This window comes from Lithobates pipiens, unplaced genomic scaffold, assembly GCF_037356315.1.
Source record: "Lithobates pipiens isolate NorthernLeopardFrog02 unplaced genomic scaffold, aLitPip1_a1.2 Scaffold_18, whole genome shotgun sequence".
Taxonomy (NCBI): Eukaryota; Metazoa; Chordata; class Amphibia; order Anura; family Ranidae; genus Lithobates; species Lithobates pipiens.
Window position 1 is genome coordinate 376,746,284 of NW_027507758.1, and position 18,951 is coordinate 376,765,234.

Sequence of the window (18,951 nt, forward strand, 5' to 3'; positions counted from 1 at the left end):
GTATAGCAGGCTGCAGCTAACACACTCATAGCACCACATACCCAGGTAATTAGGATCCCGTGCCTAAGACATACGTTAAAAAGGTCAGCCCCACTATTGAATGTCTGGGTAAGACGTACATCGAGGGAAACTGCTACTGAGCAATAAGAGAAGGAGTCAGATTTTGAGTGTCAGCTAAAGAACAAATGAAAACTGGTAAAATATAGAAGTCTCTCCAATAGCAGAAGGGGTCTATACCAATGGAAACTAGCAAAAAACTGGAGCCTCACAGAGTGGGCAGAGTTATATGGGTATTCTGGGTGGTTTCCAGCAAAGCCTTTGCCAATCACCTGAGGTTAGCAGCATATAGCTCATGATCTAAAAATCAACTTGTGTGTCATGTACCATTTCACGCTTTTTACCACAGGCTTCCAGCTGCTTTTGGTGTGTACCAGTGATGTCGGCGCATTCTCATGGGGTTCAGGAAAAACAAAAGATCCCAGATCTTGTGAGGAGGCACTCCGGCACTATACAGACGCATCTTGTGAGATTTGGAATCCTCAGCTTTGCTAGGATAAGGCTCAGCAGAATTTGTTTTGTCTAGGCCAGTGATGGCGAACCTTGGCACCCCAGCTGTTTTGAAACTACATTTGCCATACTGCTCATGCACCCCTCAGTGTAATTTAGCATCTAGGGAAATGTAGTTCCAAAACATCTGGGGTGCCAAGGTACGCCATCACTGGTCTAGGGAAACTAGTCAGAAGCCAGGTATAAGGCAAGTGTTTTATTTTTTAATTCTTTTTTTTCCCCCCCTCAAAATTTAAATTTCTTATTTTGCTGGAAGGAGATCTACAAGATAGGAAGATTTAGCATGTTGATGAAAGGTCTGCTTAAAGCAACAAATTAGAAGAAAACCTTACGCGCCAAATGGAGCAATTCATAGTAACCAGGAAATCTGTTACACGAGAATACATTAAGCTAAAATCTGGTTGCCACTGCACTTTTGACCCTTCCCACCCTGCTATTCCTTAGAGTGGGCTTATTATGCTCCGGGACAAATAAGTCTGCCCGAGCAAGTGAATGTAATTGACTCAGTACCTGTGCTAGAAGCGCACTTTGAGCAAAAAAAAATTAAATAAAAAAAAAAACCTCTGCCATCTATAGACGCATATATGTGGTATGTACATACAGCATATGCTACAATCAAAAAACTTTTGCTCTTTTTTCTGCTGAGAGAAGTATGGAGGCTGTCACTTCTGAAAATGCAAATTACTACCTCCTTGCTTTAATACGCTCACGTTACGGGTCTGGAACAAGCATGACCAAGTGAACACAGAACTCTAGATCTGGACCGGAACAACTAAATCACTACCTTTCAGAAAGACATATGCAAAGAAAGCCCAAATTTCTCCTAGTATTCTATTTTCCTACACTATTCTATTAGAATGAAATGGGAAGGTATGAGAGATAAATTAGAGTGGAGAAATCTCTGCTTTGAAAATCTCAGGACATATGCTGATGCACAATTCGTATCACTATGGCTTGCCCAAAACAAACATAACCTTTTGTTAGAGTGGACCTTGAACCAGAATGTTTACCTGCATAAGTATAAAAAATGAAAAGGTGGCTGGAACAGCTGGAGCCAAACTGTAGATCTGAACGAATTGCAGGCCCTAATTTCATAATATTTTAAACAGTCTTTATATCAGCCATTCCATATAATCAAAAATGCAGTAAGGCTGGGTTCACATATATGCGGATTCAATTCTGGTGCATTGTCCGATGTAGTTTCCCTTCATCGGTTCAAGTGTGAAAAAAAGCACAGTACCCTTTTAAAACTTGCACCACAAATGACCCGCATTTATGTGAACCGGCTCCATTGAAAGCCGTTCTGGTTCACATGTTATGCGAATGGGATGCAATTTAAAATGCATCCGATTGACATATGTGAACCAAGCCTAACACTGTTGGAGGCAACAATATTGCAGATAGCCAAGTGGGGTTCAGCTTTAACCCTCATGTAAGAATGATATTCTCAACTTTATTTCACCATCTTAAATAACACCATAGCGTGTTTATAAACTAGGAGACTTATTGTATGATGAAATTGTGTTTAGTAGGTGCTATTAACAACAAAGAGGAATTGTGATGCTTTAGGTTGCATTTTACTTGGGTACAATAGCATAATTTATGACCCTAATCATAGAGATTGGGGGAAAAAAAAAAAAAAAAAAAAAAAACACAACTTAAAATGCTAAATGTTCAAGTTTCAAGCCTGTACATCTTTCATATTATTCACAATTCTACAAGTGTATATAATCTCTGGAAGCATATACTTGCCAGCATAAACAATTACAGCATACATCAATTAAAAGATTAAGCTTGTGATGTAAGCAATATGGAGACTGATCCCCAGCCTTGTTGTTGATACAGATGGGGGACGTTACAGCCAATTTTGTGGACACAGAAAACAAGACACATCATATAAGGTTCTTATTTATTCCAGTTTCTGTGAAAAGAGGTTTTGGTGGGATTTTAAGTCAGAATCATTTAAATACTTAATAAAGAAAGCAAAAAGTATTTACAAATTTCATTCTTTCTTGGTTTAATAATTACAAGAACCTCCAAAATTTTTTGGAAGGACAAATAACCAAAAGGCTTTGCTTTCTCTATAAATACAGAATTTGCTAGGGTTGAGAGATGCCTCTTTCCAACACATGGTGATTGCAATTGAAATAAAATAAATTTCTAACTCCAAGGAAGAGGGGAGTTTAAAAAAAAAAAAAAAAAAAAAAATTCAGCTGTTGGTAATCAAGCATCCATCTGTTTCGATCATTACAGATCAATTAGAAGTTCATCGGATTGTTAAAAAAAAAAAAAAAAAAAAAAAAAAACACACAACACAGAAAAAAAAAAAAAAAAAAAAAAAAAAAGAAGAAGAACGAAACGCAAAGAAACACATTCGCCGGTGTCCTGAACTCCATCATGAAGATGGATAGAGGAGCATGATCTGAAAATAGCTTGTTGCCACTTCAAATCAAAAGAATTTGTAATAATTATATATATTTATATATATATTTATATATCTATATTTCAGCCATAAAGAGCAGTAGAGAAGCTCAGGTGCTCCGTCCCACTGAAGCATGTAGGCTTCACACGCCCTTTTAAAAAATCATATTTCCACAAGTGAAAATTGTGCATGTGCCCCAACCTGTGTAATGGAGGGCAGGGGGAAGGTTGGGGGTTAAAGGTAGGGCACAGCTTTCCACTCATCCTTCAGCAGTCCCAAAATACCTCATGTAAAATTTTTTTTTTTTTTTTTTTTAATTATAGTGAAAACCCAGAAATTGTTGCATGGAAAAAAAAAAAAAAAACCCTCAAAAGGAAAAAAAAAAAAAAAAAAAAAAAACACAAAAAAAAAACAAAAGCTTGTGTACACCCCATGTGCCAACATTCTCTTTCAATAGCCCACACATGGCAGGCTTTCTGCCTTTCAATGCTTTGTGTCAGGCTACCTCCTACCCTCTGCCAGTCTTCATTACTCAAGGAGTCAAAACTCTCTCGCAAATGCAAAATCATTGGGATTTATGTATTTCTGTTAAAAAGTCAGCAGGGGAATGAAGGGGAAAAAAATGGAAGCCCCAGTGAAAACCAAGAGCAAGCATATGGGCAAATTTGTTTCAGTCCTTGTGATCGGTATCGGATTCATCTTCTGCTTCCCGCAGCCATGTAAAGAAGGCTGTGACAGATTTTAGAGCGACTCCTTTTCCCTGCTGCTCTGCTGGGTCCTTGCTGGATTCCCACTTGTAGAACGGTTCCTCTTTTATCACATCTTCATCATACAGGGCATCAAAAAACATTCGCAGCAAATCTGCAGGAGAAAGAAAAAAAAAAATATATGGTCAGTTCCAAATATTGTGAATTGTGCTTTCCAGAAACTGAGTTGGGCTGATCACTGCTGAGATCGTGACATCCTCCCGCCTCTCCACCTCAGTCACTCATAGGAAGATTTGTATTCATTCAGAAAATACAAATCTTCCTATGAAAAGCTGAACTGCACTCAGCTCGACTCAATTTTTCTCCTGGAACAGGGCTGGAAGTCCCACTCCTGCTGCTAAAACAAAGCTCTCAATACTTTAGCTAAGGCTACATACCGTTCACACAGTGCTGACAGCTGCAGCATGTTGGTAAGAAAATAGTTTGGACCAGCTTGGTCCAAACAAAGTTCACTAGATCCTGGAGTTAGGCTTCTTTGAATAAGTGAACAGTATACCAAAAGTTTGAAATTGTTTTTCGTTTTAATATAAAAATATCAAATGCATTCTAATATACATACATACATAAATGATGTTTCTAAAATACTAGCAAGAAATATCAAGGACACCAGCAAATATATAGCTCCAAGGTCTCATTCACACCGACAATCATGTTTAATAATTATGTTACCTAGATAAAAATAAAAAAATGCCTCTGCTTTTAGATTTTGGCAAGTCTGGCATTGTTAATCAGATCGTGGGAACACATTTCTCAAAATGCAGCTAAATGGATCGCACCTAAACTCACTCAAATACCTAGTGTGAATGGCACGTGAAAAATCATTACATGCATTTTTATATGCGCTTAGAAATATTGTCTAAGGACATTTAATCACAGGTTTGATTGTGCAAATGTAAATGAGGCCTAACACCTACTATACATTTGCATACAGACAATCGCTAATGACTGTATAGCTAGAACAAATCAGATTGACACTTACTTGGAGGTTGATCTAGTTTAACAACTAGTGCTTGTAGAGAATATAATGCCTGCAACTCCTTTGCTTCGCTATTTAGGTATTTATGAAGTAACTTCGCTCTGTTGTGAATCACAGCAACATCAACTCTATAGGGATTGTCAACTGTGGGAGGGGTGAAAAAAAAAAAATGAAGTTAAAAGGTTAAACTTAAAAAGGAATGTATGGTTGCAAGAATTTTGATATACATACATATCAGCATAATGTAAATAGAGTTAAAGTGGTTGTAAACCTCAATCATGAAATCTGAACATACAGCATCTCACAAAAGTGAGTACACCCCTCAAATTTTTGTAATTTTATTACATCTTTTCATGTGACAACACTGAAGAAATTACACTTTGCTACAAAGTATTGAGAGTACAGCTTGTATAACAGTGTAAATTTGCTCTCCCTGCAAAATAAACGCAACACCGCCATTAAGGTCTAAAGCATTGGCAAAAGTACACCTTTAAGTGAAAATGCCCAAATAGGGCCCAATCAGCCATTTCCCTCCCCTGTGTCATGTGACTCAGTGTTACAAGGGAGCAGATGTAAAATTTGGTGTTATTGCTCTCACCCCCTCATACTGGTCACTGGAAGTTTAACATGGCAACTCATGGCAAAGAAGTCTGAGGAACTAAGGGAAAAAAAAAAAAAATAATTTGTTACGCTACATAAAGATGGCCTAGGCTATAAGACTGAAAAGGCCCTGAAACTGAGCTGCAGCATGGTGGCCAAGACCATACAGCGGTTTAACAGGACAGGTTCCACTCAGAACAGGCCCTGCCATGGTCAACCAAAGATGATGAGTGCACGTGCTCAGCATCATATCCAGAGGTTGTTTTTGGGAAATAGACGTATGAGTGCTGCCAGCATTGCTGCAGAGGTTGAAGGGGTGGGGGGGTCAGCCTGTCAGTGCTCAGACCATATTCCGCAACACTGCATCATATTGGTCTGCATGGCTGTCGTCCCAGAAGGAAGCCTCTTGTAAAGATGATGCACAAGAAATGCCGCAAAACAGTTTGCTAAAAACAAGCAGACTAAAGACATGGATTACTGGAACCATGTCCTGTGGTCTGATGAGACCAAGATATACGGTTCAGATGGTGTCAAGCGTGTGTGGTGGCAACCAGGTGAAGAGTACAAAAAGACAAGTGTGTCTTGCCTACAGTCAAGCATGGTGGTGGGAGTGTCATGGTCTGGGGCTGCATGAGTGCTGCTGCCAGTGGGGAGCTACAGTTCACCGAGGGAACCATGAATGCCAACATGTACTGTGACAGACTGAAGCAGAGCATGATCCCCCTTCCCTTCGGAGACTTGGTCTCAGGGTAGTATTCCAACATAATCCCAAAAACCATCTCCAAGATGACCACTGCCTTGCTAAAGAAGCTGAAGGTAAAAGGTGATGAACTGGCCAAGCATGTTTCTAGGCCTAAATCCTATTGAGCATCTGTGGGGCATCCTCAAAACAGAAGGTGGAAAAGCGCAAGGTCTCCAACATTCACCAGTTCTACGATGTCATCATGGAGGAGTGGAAGAGGACTCTAGTGGCACCCTGTGAAGCTCTAATGAACTCCATGCCCAAGAGGGTTAAGGTAGTGCTGGAAAGTATGGTGGCCAGATTAATATTGACACTTTGGGCCCAATTTGGACATTTTCACTTAGGGGTGTACTCACTTTGGATGCCGGCAGTTTTGAAATCAATGGCTGTCTCGAGTTATTTTGAGGGGACAGCAAATTTACACTGTTATACACGCTTGTACACTCACTTAACACTGTAGCAAAATGTAATTTCTTCAGTGTCACATGAAAAGGAATAAAATATTTACAAAAATGTGAGGGGTGCACTCACTTTTGTGAGATGCTGTATATCTGTAGTGTTTACTTATCACAACTCTAGGTCACAGGTGTTGCAGACCTACAAGTCTCATGAGGTATTGCAAGGCTGAGAGTTACAAGCATGACTCCCACAGGCAGAGGTATAATGGGACCTTTAGTTCTGCAACAGCTGGAGGGCCACCAGCTTGACACCCCTGCTCTAGAAAGGGGGGGGGGGGAGATGTTCCTTTCCTGCAATCAGCCCTTACACATGATTTACTAAAGCTAAAGAGGGCAAAATTAGTGACAATTCTGCAGAGAAGCCAATCCGTTTTTAACCTGAGCTTGTTTAAGTTTTAGCAATAAAACCTGGAAAATGATTGGTTTATCTGTAGCATTGTGACTAATATTGCCCTCTCTAGCTTTAGTAAATAAACCCTAACAGTGTCTCAGATCTCCATTCCCTCCTCTGATACTGAAAAATGCAGAAGGATTTTATCTAAAATCTGCACTTTTGAAGGACTGTACAAAAGAGAAGACTGCAGATAAACAAGTGAAACTTATGTAGGAGGATTTTTCATATTTGTGTATTGCCTGAAGTTATTCACTTCATTGGGTTAACGACCACTTTAAGATTAAAAAAAAAAAAAAAAAAAAACCCGCCACTCAGCCCCCCTAATATCTGAGCCTCACGTATATAGATCCAGCGATGTTGCAGCAGTGTCTTGGCTGCCTGGGACTCCCCGCCTCATTGGCTGAGACAGCAGCGTGGCACCATTGGCTCCTGCTGCTGTCAAAGTCAGCCAGCCAATGAGAAGAGAAAAGTGGGGCAGGCCGCAGCTCCATGTCTCCTTGCTGTGGGGGCACTCAACAGGAGGGAAGAGCTAGGAGCACCAGAGGGACCCGACAAGAGGAGGATCCAGGCTACTGTGTGCAAAACCATTTCACAGAGTAGGTTAGTATAATAATTAAAAAAAAAAAAAAAAAAAACCTCTTTATAACCACTTAAATTTTTCACATTCTACCCAGAAAAAATGCTTTAAAAACTTAAAGGAGAAAAAATGACTGCCAATATTTCTGAATCATAACACTGCACAAACGAGGATTGTGTGTCACTCCTTTTTTTTCACAATGTAAGCGCTCTTACACTGTAATACACCGTGTAGCAAATTAACCAACAGTTGTTAAAATGTTGCCCTTAAAAATTTGCTGTGCTCCCACCTAGCATCACAGCCAATCAGTTAAAGCTGCTTTTGTTCTGAATCACAGTACAAGGGCCTCCATATGAGCAGGCAGTTACTCAACTGCAGAAAGTGTCGGTGAACTATGAAGGAGCTGATGAGCACCCTAGTAGTTCACTGAGAACTACAAGCAATCTACAACAGTGGCAGATGGGACTTTTAGTTCATTTATTCGCAAATCTGAATAAATGATACAGCTGCCCAGGCTGAAGCTCACACAGCCGTGCTTTTTTTTTTTTTTTTAAATGTGTCAGTGAGTGGACAGAGCAGAACCCCTGCCTGCTATCACAGGGGGTGATGTATAGTAACAGGCTAAACCCTAAATAGAGGTGAAACATTTAATAAAATTAAAATGCAAGAAAGGAAAGCTCAAAGAAAATTTTTTTGTAAACGTGCACACCAAAATTACATAGTACATTCATTTAATTTGTGTGTATGTATATGTATACACACACATATATACACACAAAATGAAAACCTTTTCAAACTTACAGATAATGGCAGAGTGGCACACGGTACTCATTAGTGTCCGGACAAATGCGTTGGATGCCAACTGTTGATCAGTAAGGTTGGCCTGTTGGTAAACAGAAAAAAAGTGGATATTAGAATTGAACAAAGTTTGATGCTGGCTACAAAAAAAAAAAAACTAAAGTAATTTTGTATTCTTACTTCAATCCAATCAAATATCTTCTGGTTGCTACTGTTATTCTCTTTCAATAGTCTCGTAAGGACTTTTTCTAGCTCTGCTGGTGAAAGATCTTCCTTGCTAGGTGTTTCCGTCTCATCACCCAGGGTGTACTCCAGTTTCTACACAGAAAAAGCAAAGTTTAGTTTGTGGCTTAATTTTTTTTTTTTTCCCAGTGTTAATCAAAAAGTTGTAAGAGAAAACCAAGATTTGTTTTTACTGTAAATGTTTCTTGCAGTCCATTGAGGGACACAGAAATTATATTACAGTTGAGTTATGTTGACTACAGCAGGTTGAGACCCTGGCAAACAGAAAAACAGTAAGCCAGTCACCCATAAGACACCTCCTCTACCCAGGATGCCTCAATTTTGTGAGAAACCAATAAACAGGGCCAGAGAAAATACAGAGGGCAGGGAGCCCTCAATGGATATGACAATAAGGTAAATATAAAATGGGAATTTTGACTTGACTGTAAATTCCATATCTTGGAGTACAGTACTGGAATTCTATTACAATTGGGATGCCCCAGAGCAGCCTGACTGGGGGGGGGGGCACAACAGCCATGAACTAGACCAGTGCTTTTCAACCTTTTTACAGTCAAGACACCCTTTAAAAATGGTCAGTCTCGAGGCACCCCATTCTAAAGTGTAAAAAATATTCTGATAGTTTTACATAACACGGCAAAACACAAAGGACACGCAACATAGAAGTGAATACAAGTCTGAAAACTGGCACTGACTAGCAAACCGATGTTTCTCTTCTCCCTACGTTTTTCTCCATCATTCAGCTAATGTGACCCCAAAGCTGATGGAGAGGGCAAGGGAGGGGTCAAACAAGGATGCTATGCAGGCAACTGACATCCGCCATATCAACTGATGGCACTATTGGTTATTAGGACTCTGTGTACCATAAGAATATTCTAGTTGCCAAAGTCACAAGTTTTCATTGTGCAACTAAAAGGCAAACTTCTTCATCCACAAACACTGCCTTGTATACAGTATTTGGGTAATTTTTAGGCATTTTGTCAAAGCACCCCTAAAGAAACCTCAAGGCACCCTTGCTGAAAGGCTGAACTAGACCATAACATTTAAGAGACTATCAAAAGGTCGAAGATCTCTAAAGGGCTCGTTCACACCATGGTGCAGAGATTAAATTTTTTTGTGCACACGTTTTGCAAGGGCCCAAAGAAAACAATGGGTCTCTATGTGCACTGTTCACACCACAATGTGTGTTTTTTTTCTGAGCAGGAATCTGCAACATGTATGCAATTTACTGCACAGAACAAAAAAAAAAAAAAAAAACCCTGAAAACCAACATTAGTTTGAATAGGACACATAACTGATGCGCATGAAAACTGATGTCAAAGTCCATAAAAACGAATTGAAACGGATGTAAAACTGAAGTCTCTGCAAGTGAAATCTGCCTGGTTTTCCCACAGACCCCTGTGGTTTAAATAAGAAAACAGGCTTTTAGCACCTACCTGCAATGACTGCAGTAGAAGAGGGAGGTTCCTTTGACCATTTTACAGATCTCTTGCGAATAAATTGTTCTGTGCCTTGGTGTCAGATGTCATTGCAAATCAGTGTGTCAAAAGTCAGTACAACGAAGGGTAACTGCTTAAAACAAGTCCCATGCAAACATAAGTTTAGATGCCTGCAACAAACCATTACAACTGAAGCACAAGACTCAAGGAATTTGTTCCGATCACTCCATAACCAAATAACCTGTTCTAGTCATGGGAGGGGTTCCAATTAAAAAGGGCCCATTGATTCTGACAGTTTGACAGGATAAGGTCACCATCAAAACACAGTGGAGAGCCACTCCAGTAAAATCAAACTGGGATCTGGAGGAAAGGATTGTATGGTCCGTAAAATCCAAAAAGGTGATAACACTTGTGCTTGTTAACATGGCTAATTGGTGCATCTATGGTGGGAAGAGAACACAGATTTATGAGCTCCAGTACACTTTTAGGATCAGCCCAGGATCCTTATGGGAGTTTCCAGTCTTCAAAAAGCACAACTCAAACAGCGGGAGTATTGAGTAGGTCTTAGCAGCCGAATGAGATCCAAAGAACCCAAGCCTGAATAACAGACTGATTCCTTCAAATGCAGGATATTGCATGAATCAGGTTTGAGAAAACCCCTTGAAAATGACTAGCGGACAGCACAATATCAACCTCTTCAGGAGAGGACTGTATGGGCTCAGGAGGATCACAGGCAGACTCTACTGCAGATGGTGTCAAGAACACTTAGAGCCATTAAGGGCAGATTGTTTCAGTACCTTGGCAGCAGCAGAAAGCCCAGGACACGGAGGCCTCAGCCAGCCTCACCTGACAGAACTGCAGCAGACTTGAAGAGGACCCAAAAACTAGTTAGATTGCTAGTAAAAATTTATTGGAGATGAACAGACATCCAAACCTTGTAAGACACTACCAAAAAATTTGGATTTTTGTACTCGCCGTAAAATCCTTTTCTCTGAAGTTCATTGACAGACAGAGCTCCTTTAATTCTTGACCTTAGGGTTATCATGCCACCTTCAGGAGAGGACCAGGCAGAACATGTAAATCCAGCAAGACTGCACAGCGCACCCAGGGTGTGGTCCCACTGCCTATAACCCTTCACTCTACTTCCTGCAGCTCAGTTTGTCAAAAATCAGTACAAATAGGAGAGGTGGGTGCCGTGTCCCTCAATGAACTTCAGAGAAAAGGATTTTACGGCAAGTACAAAAATCCCTTTTTTCTCTTTAGTTCATTGATGGACAGCTCCTTTAATTCTTGACCTTAGGGATGTCCGCAAGCAGTGTCAAAACAAGGGGTGGAAACATAACTTCACCCACAACCAAAGGAACACAACAGAGGAATTGCCATCTTAAATGGCTGCCATCAAAACCTGCAGCCAACTTATCAAAAGATGCGTTCACAACAAACTTGTAAATTAAAGAAAGCGTAAATTGCAACCTTACACAGCCACCTGTAAAAACCTTGCGGCCAAAACCACCATCTGAAGATGCGCTTACTTCAACTTTGTAGAAATTAGTGAAAGTGTGAACGCATGACCAAGTCACCGCCTTACACACTTAGGAGACAGATGCTTGTCGGAAAGGAGGTTCCAATTGCCCTGGTGGAATGAGCTGTGAAAGGAAAAGGGGGCACCCGCCCCTTTAAGGCATAGGGCCTGAACCACAATTTGTCTGATCCACAGAGAAATGGTGGTCGACTAGACCGCCAGACCTTTCTGTGGACCAGCCACCGAGACAGAGCGACTTTCTGAAAGTAGCCAGAGCAGATACACCCGTAGAGCCCGGACCATGTCCAGGGAATGCAAGGCAACTTCTTTCAGGGGCGTCGGCTTAGGACAGAGGGATGGTAACACTATGTCCTCACTTAGCTGAAACGCCAAAACCACCTTTGGAAGAAAAGAGGGCTGCGGACGTAGCACCGCCTTATCCTTGTGGATGACTTCCATGACAAGTCCGCCAACTCAAACCCTCCTGGCAGAGGTAATAGCCACTAGAAAGGCTGAGAAAGAGTTAACAAGGGAATCTCCCTAATGTTTTCAAGCGGAAGTTTCTGAAGCACCGATAGCAGCAGATTCAGTCCCCATGGAGGTAACGGTGGTTGAACCGGAGGGACTACGATGGTGCTTAAGGCAAGTTTCTGATCCACTCCTCGCTGCAAAAATAGCAGGATCCTGGAAACTGAGTATGTGCACAGACGCCACCCCATCTCCTCACACATGGAAATGTGAGCCTTCCACGTACAATGTTAAATCATTCGAGAAGATTACTTTCGTGCCCTCAGCATAGTGGAAATTACAGAGTCTGACAGACCTCGGCCCCTTAGTACCTGGTTTTCAACAGCCATACCGTTAAAACCAGCAACGGTAAAGCAGGATGAAGTAGAGGACCTTGCGATAGGTCTTCTCGCATCGGCAGCCAAGGAACATCTGCCATTAGTCGTACTAGGTCGGCATGCCAAGGCCAATCTGGGGCAATCAGAATCACCGGAATCCCCCCGGCCTCCACTCTGAGCAGCAGACGTGGTAGAAGTTTGAGTGGGGGGGGGCATAAATAAGCTGATAATGACCCCATGGAGCCACCAACGCGCCCCCCAGGGGTCTCTTGTCCTGGACACAAACCTCTGCACCTTCCGATTGAGCCGAGAGGCCAAGAGGTCCACATCTGGTGTGCCCCACTTTAGGCAAAGGAGCCGGAATGCATCTGGATGCTACAACCATTCCCCTGGGTCCAGCATCTGACGATTTAGGTAGTCCGCCTGCCTGGAATGTATATGGCTGACAGGGCCGACACTTGCTACTCTGCCCACTGGAGGATGTGAGCGACCTTCCATGCTTCAGCCAAGCTCCTTGTTTCTCCTTGGTTGACATACGCCACCTCCATGGCATTGTCAGACTGGATCCTGACCGGATGCCCCTGTAGCCTCCTTGACCATGTGGAGGGGCACCGCCTGATCACCCGAAGCTCGAGCACATTGATCGGCAGAAGGGATTCTTCCCACGACAAGAGGCCCTGGGCTGACACTACGCCCAAAACTCACCCCCAACTGGTCAGGCTGGTGTCCGTTGTGATCACCGTCCAATGGAGAGGAAAGGACCATCTCCTGGACCAAAGGGCGAGAGACCTCAGCCACCAGAGAAGGGAATCCCTGACTAGCTGGCTCACCCGAATTTGACAATCCAGGGATAACGGAGATTTGTACCATTTTGACAAAATCTCCTTTTGCAGGACTCTAGTGTGAAATTGAGCGTACGGTAACGCTTCAAAAAGTGACTACCGTGAGGCCCAGAACTTGCATGCAGAAGCACAGCAACGGCCACCTGCAGTTCAACAACTTCCCCGCAGCTTGAAGAGTCGGCAGCTTGTCTGAAGGGAGAAAAACTCTCGCTTCTGAGTCCAGCAGTAAGCCCAGGTACTCCAGGCGTTTAGTCGGCACGAACACCGACTTCTTTAGGGTTCAGCACCCAACCAAACTCCCGGAGAGTCTGTATAATGATTGCTACATCCTACCTTAATTCTGGAGGTGGAAGCTGCTCTCAGGAGGTCTAGGTAACACGATTGTAATCCCACGTTGCCTTAACGCCAGAATTGGAGCAAACATCTTGGTAAAGACTCGGGTGCTGATGCCAGGCCAAAAGGGAGAGCCACAAACTGGTAGTGCTCTTCCCTGCAGAAACCTCTGATGCCTGAGGCATATGGGTACAAGGATGCCAGGAAGCCCCCCCTCAGAGTGCAGCGACCAAGGAGCGAACCATCCTGAAGCTTTGCACTTTCACAAAGCTGTTGAGGGCCTTCAAGTACAGGATTGGACATACCCCTTCCTTTTTGGGGACTACAAACAGATTGGAGTAGAATCCCTGAAACCTTTCCAGCGCCAGTACAGGTACTATCACCCTGCACAGCAGGTCCTCTACAGCCCCAAACAGGGCTTCCCGATGAGCTGGAAGCAGATATAGGTTGGAGGGAAAAAAATCTGTTGGTGGACAAGAAAGAAACGATCTTGTATCCCGTTGAAACCAGTTTGCAGACCCATTGGTCGGACCGTAGGGAGGTCCACCGAGATGCAAACTCCCGAAGGCAACCTCCCCCCACCCGAGGGTGGGGACAACCCTTCATGAGGTAACATTTTTTGCTTGTAGACTTGTTCAGTTTGCGAAACCAGGGACGCCTTTGTCCTTCAGCAGGGGCTTTGCCGGACTGGGAATGCATACCTGCCGACCCGGGCGGGCAAAAAAGCAGTGTGAGCGGAAAAATAGGGCCCTTACCTACAGCGTGACTCCTTACCCTTCCTGCAATGTGCTCTTCCCACCGGTAACATCAATAATGTCATCCAGTGAAGCTCCAAATAGCCTCTCACCTTGGAAAGGCAAATCTGCCAGTGATTTTTTTTTTTTTTTTTTTTTAAGATGCCTGGTCCGCAGACCTGCATTTTAGCCAAATCAGGCGCCATATCCAGGGTCACATCAGACATACTTAAGGCCATGCACCAACCGATCTGCCAGCTCTACGCAGACTGGGGAATACAGTTTCTTCTCCAATTTACGGTGCAACAACTTCGTCCATTCAATAAGTCTGAGACACCAAGGCTGTGGTCAGCACAGGTCGTAAAGCTGACCCCACCACCGTAAACATGGACCGGGCCACTGCCTCGGCCCTCCTGTTGGCAGGGTCCTTGAAGGCAGGAGTCCCTTCTACCGGAATCGTGGTTACTTTATTTAACCTGGATAACGGGGGGTCAACAACCAGAGGAAACAACCATTTTTTTTTTTTTTTAGGAGGTTCTCCTCAAAGGGGTAGACAGACACCGCATTTTGGGCAGGTGAGCTGGTTGCAATAGCAGGGATGTCTGGGGAAGAAACACCAGCTTCTGATGCCATGCTGACCCTTACTCGCCTGCCAGAACTTAGGGACTGAAGGCAAAGTACACAAAATCCCACTCTCCTAGCTGCTCGCAGACTGAGGGGCCCCGCGCAGGACTTACAACCCTGACCCGAGTGCTGTCACCATCCATTCTGCCCTGTGTCAGTCACAAAGTGCCCAGAGTAAAAAACGAGCTGTTCTGAGGTACACAGCCAAACACTAGAGGTAAAACCACACTGAGGCTACAAGAAAAAAAAACCCCACACAAGAAAATGGCTACCGAACCTTCTAGAAAATGGCTGACAGCATATACATTGCGGAAGGCTAGAGGAAAATGTCCACGGCCTTTCCTCGTGGCAAATAGCCTAAGCATCTCACAGTAAAGGAAAAAAAATAAATTAGACTCCGACAGCAAGTGCAGTCCCCCCCGGCCAGCTACATACACCGCACATCATGCCCAGTCATACAGCAGCCCCGCAGGGGGGGGGAGGGAATGAGGGATAGAGGAAAGGGAGAGGGACTGACCCACTAGTCAACCTCCCAGGGAATGCCCAGCTGCTCCATCCTGCCAAGGAAGGGGGAGCTGTAATTACCCCTCCTATCATGATTGCTGGATGCATTCCACCAAAGACCCATCACCCAAGCAGTACGGACTGACTTTTGGCTACGGCACACTGACAGCAGTAGCCCAGTCGTGTGTGTGCCCCAGAGCATATAGCTCCCCGGCCGCCGCTGGAGCAGGAGGAGCATGTTGTGGCCGACCCAGCGCTCACATTCCATGGCTGGGGTAACAAGGATCTATATTATTCAGCCTGTCACCCATTGTTGATTGTAGATCACAGGATCAAAATTGCAGAAAAAAAAAAAAATTAAAAACTCCCTAGGACCAATGGTCCCCCTCAGAGCAAGCAGAGTGAGGGGTTATAGCCAGAGAGACCATCCCCTGGGCGGTGCTGTGCAGTCTTTACATGTTCTGCCTAGTCCTCTCCTGATGGTGGTGTGATAACCCTATGGTCAAGAATTAAAGGAGCTGTGTCCATTTTTTTTTTAAACAAACATCTCTATACTTACCTGCTCTGTGCAATGGAATTAGAACGGCTGTGAGCCTCCTCTTTTCGGGTGCCCCCGCTGGCACTCCTGGGCCCTCCCCTATCCAGTTCCCCCATGGGTAGCGGCTTCCATGGGGGCACTTGTGCGTGCTCGCACCCGAGCCCACACTACTGCATCCATTGACACGAACAGCAAAACTGGGCCCCCCCCCCCTTCACTGGTTTCGACTGCCCTAGCAAAGCCAGCAAGACCCAAAGCAAGACCCAAAGTGAGGGGATAGAAGAGTTGCACACATGCATAGCGCTGGATTAAATGAGGGCTCAGGTAAGTTAAGGGTGGGGGTGGGGGGATGAAAGCTCCAAAGTTTCTAGTTTCCCTTGGTACCAGACATATGAGAGAGCGCGAGCGAGAGAGCGTACCCACACACACACACACCACGTCTCATCAACAGATTTAGACAAAAGCCAAAACAATGACAAAACTGCCTGTGTGGATAGTAGTTAGCACACAGGTTACCACAAACATTTGTTTTCAAAGAACGAGCTGGAGTTTTCTAAAAAAATTTAATGATATGTTGACCTTTTGGATGCAAAGACTTTTATGGCATTGTTCTTTAAATTGCATTCTTAACGGGCTGTTCAACACAGTGCAGAAGATTTATAACTGAATGAGGGTTCTGTAGCCAATAATGGTAATCACAAGCACTCTTGCCTTTTTTGCAGGGAGACTATACTTCTACAGTTCTGGAGAAACTGTTGGTGTGAAGGTATGGCATCCTAGCTGCTAATTTCCAAACCGTTGGGTGACAGGTGGGGTATGGAGCTTTATACAGAATGGTTTTATCTACCAGCAGTTTTGAGGAATTGACTTCTCTATTGTAGACTAGCAACACTGTTAGGTCACCTTGCTTACTGGATAACAGACTTTTAGACAATCGTGTCCCTTGTCAAATGTTAATGAAGATACCAGATTACTTCCAAGTGCTGCAACTTTTTTTTTTAGTTTTAAACGCTTTTGTACATAGCCATTACAAAAAGACAAATCAAGTCAAATTCAAGAACTTAAATATTTACTTTTATATTTGCCTGGAATTCAAGTTTCAGTTTAAACATGCATAGAATAGGGTTAACATGTTTGTTGAAGAACCGGATAGTAAAGGAGGCTATGGATCTATGATAGCCTAGAAGTTACTGTATTCTGACTCGTCTTGGGGCCCTATTAGAGTTGACCAAGTGGACATAACCACAGCTCTGACTTATAGACCAAGGAAGTAATAGGAAACCCAAAAAAAAAAAAAAAAAGTGGCTCTAATTTTAATTTTGTTGATGAAATGACAGCCCGTGTACTTACATGCTCACTTATAAACTTGTTCACATCCTGATCTTTTGACAGGAACTCCTTCCAGCTGAGCCCAGATTCTTGCCAGAGAGCACCCGCTTTCTTATGAGACTACAATAAAAAAAAAAGAAAGCCGTTCACACATTTACAGTCCAACACAAGCCAATCTTCGAAAGTATCTTAACAAGACCAACACTCACCATTCCTTTGCACTGCAAGCCTAGGATTTCTGCTAGGAGGATGCCAGCCTTTCCATTTGGTATTAAAGGCTTTGTCAAATCTCTAAAAAATATATATAAAAAAAATAAAAATACTGAAAAAATGAACAGAAAGGTTAACTGCACAACATGCCCAGATCCATTTGATTTTTACCTGAACAACTCCCCCATAGGAATTCCTCCTTCGATTAAGACTGGACTGATTAGCTCAGCCAAGTAAAGCCATATGTGAGGGATGTCAATTTCCATATCTTCTCCTACCTCAAGTACTTCCAACACTCTGCAAATAAGAAAAGGGTGTTATTAGTGAAGAAACTTTACAGTTTTGAAAGTGAATCTAAAAAAAAAAAAAAATAAAAAAAAAGTAGTACGGACTAAATAAACATTTCTACTCCCTTAGGTGGGTGCAGCATCGCTCCTGCAGTGAGAACCAAGTGATCAGATGCCTCTGATCACTCAGCTTGTTTGCAAAGGCTAACAAATGTCTCCCTACTTTTAAAAGAGGGTGTTCCCTCAAGCTGAAGATTTAGTTGAGGGTCTGGGGGACTTGGAAGTCCAAGGTTTACAGACAGATCTGGGAGAAAGGCTTGAACTGGGCTTCGGTGATGAAGGCCTGAGTGTAATGAAAAAACTACTTTTGGCCTACTCTAGGCTAAGCCCTAGCCACCTTCTGCTGAAGCGGATGGGTACCCTTTCCCTGAAGTGAAATGCTTGCCAAGGGTTGAGTTCCAAAGGGATGCTGTCATTCAGCTGTGAAACGAGCATGAAAAAAAAAGCATCTGGTTTGCATGCACTTTGAACATTAACCAAAGAGCCTAGCTTACGCACACTGACAGGAGACTTGTACAGGAAACGAGAAGGGAGACTAACAACCCAAACCATGCATGTGCTCTAAATACCCTTTAAGGAAGCTACACTGCATCAGCTTTGCTAGCAAATGGCCCATAAGCCACTAATTCTGCTGGCAGATCAGATAAGGATTCTGCAAGAGACTGTGCACAGAATCGAGAAAGGGGCAATGCCAGCCAGAGTTAAGGAAGACTTCAAAGATGACAGACTCAAGCAGAGGACAAGATGCCACTATCAGGCAGTACACTGAAAGCAGCATCAAAACCCTTAGGTTGTTAGCTGGAGGCACCTGAGACAGTGGGTTTGCTCCCTATGTGTCTAGGATCTGACATGTTGCACTGCAAGGTGGAGGTGACATAGCTTATGTCACAACCAAAACAGGTAGTTGCCGGAGAGGGTCAAGCAGCCATCCAAAGCCACATCTCAGTCTGTGCCACGGCTATGAACCTGGAGAAAGCTCTGGGGTCAACGGTATATGCAGGTAGTTAAAGAACCACAATACATAGCTAAGTGCCTGAAGATCACATTCCAGATTAATCCTGCAATGTCCTATTCAGCAGGGCATGGGTAAAGCCCAAAGCTAGTGCCGAGGAAACACTGAACAGCTGCATATAGAGAACGAAG

General features: G+C 43.4%; 1 protein-coding gene across 4 annotated transcripts in view; it reads right to left on the reverse strand.

Moving 5' to 3' along the window:
- Positions 1 to 2,464: 2,464 nt before the first annotated feature.
- The window catches only part of EIF4G1 (eukaryotic translation initiation factor 4 gamma 1), a 105,798-nt gene continuing 89,311 nt past the window's right edge, over positions 2,465 to 18,951 (reverse strand). For all 4 annotated transcript variants that reach the window (XM_077487755.1, XM_077487753.1, XM_077487752.1 and 1 more), the window contains 7 exons: positions 17,633 to 17,758; positions 17,461 to 17,542; positions 17,273 to 17,371; positions 8,482 to 8,619; positions 8,305 to 8,386; positions 4,736 to 4,876; positions 2,465 to 3,850 (listed from right to left, as the gene is read on the reverse strand). In XM_077487755.1, coding sequence (XP_077343881.1) covers positions 3,660 to 3,850; positions 4,736 to 4,876; positions 8,305 to 8,386; positions 8,482 to 8,619; positions 17,273 to 17,371; positions 17,461 to 17,542; positions 17,633 to 17,758 — 859 coding nt within the window. In that variant the 3' untranslated portion in view covers positions 2,465 to 3,659. The remainder of the gene's footprint in view (positions 3,851 to 4,735; positions 4,877 to 8,304; positions 8,387 to 8,481; positions 8,620 to 17,272; positions 17,372 to 17,460; positions 17,543 to 17,632; positions 17,759 to 18,951) is intronic.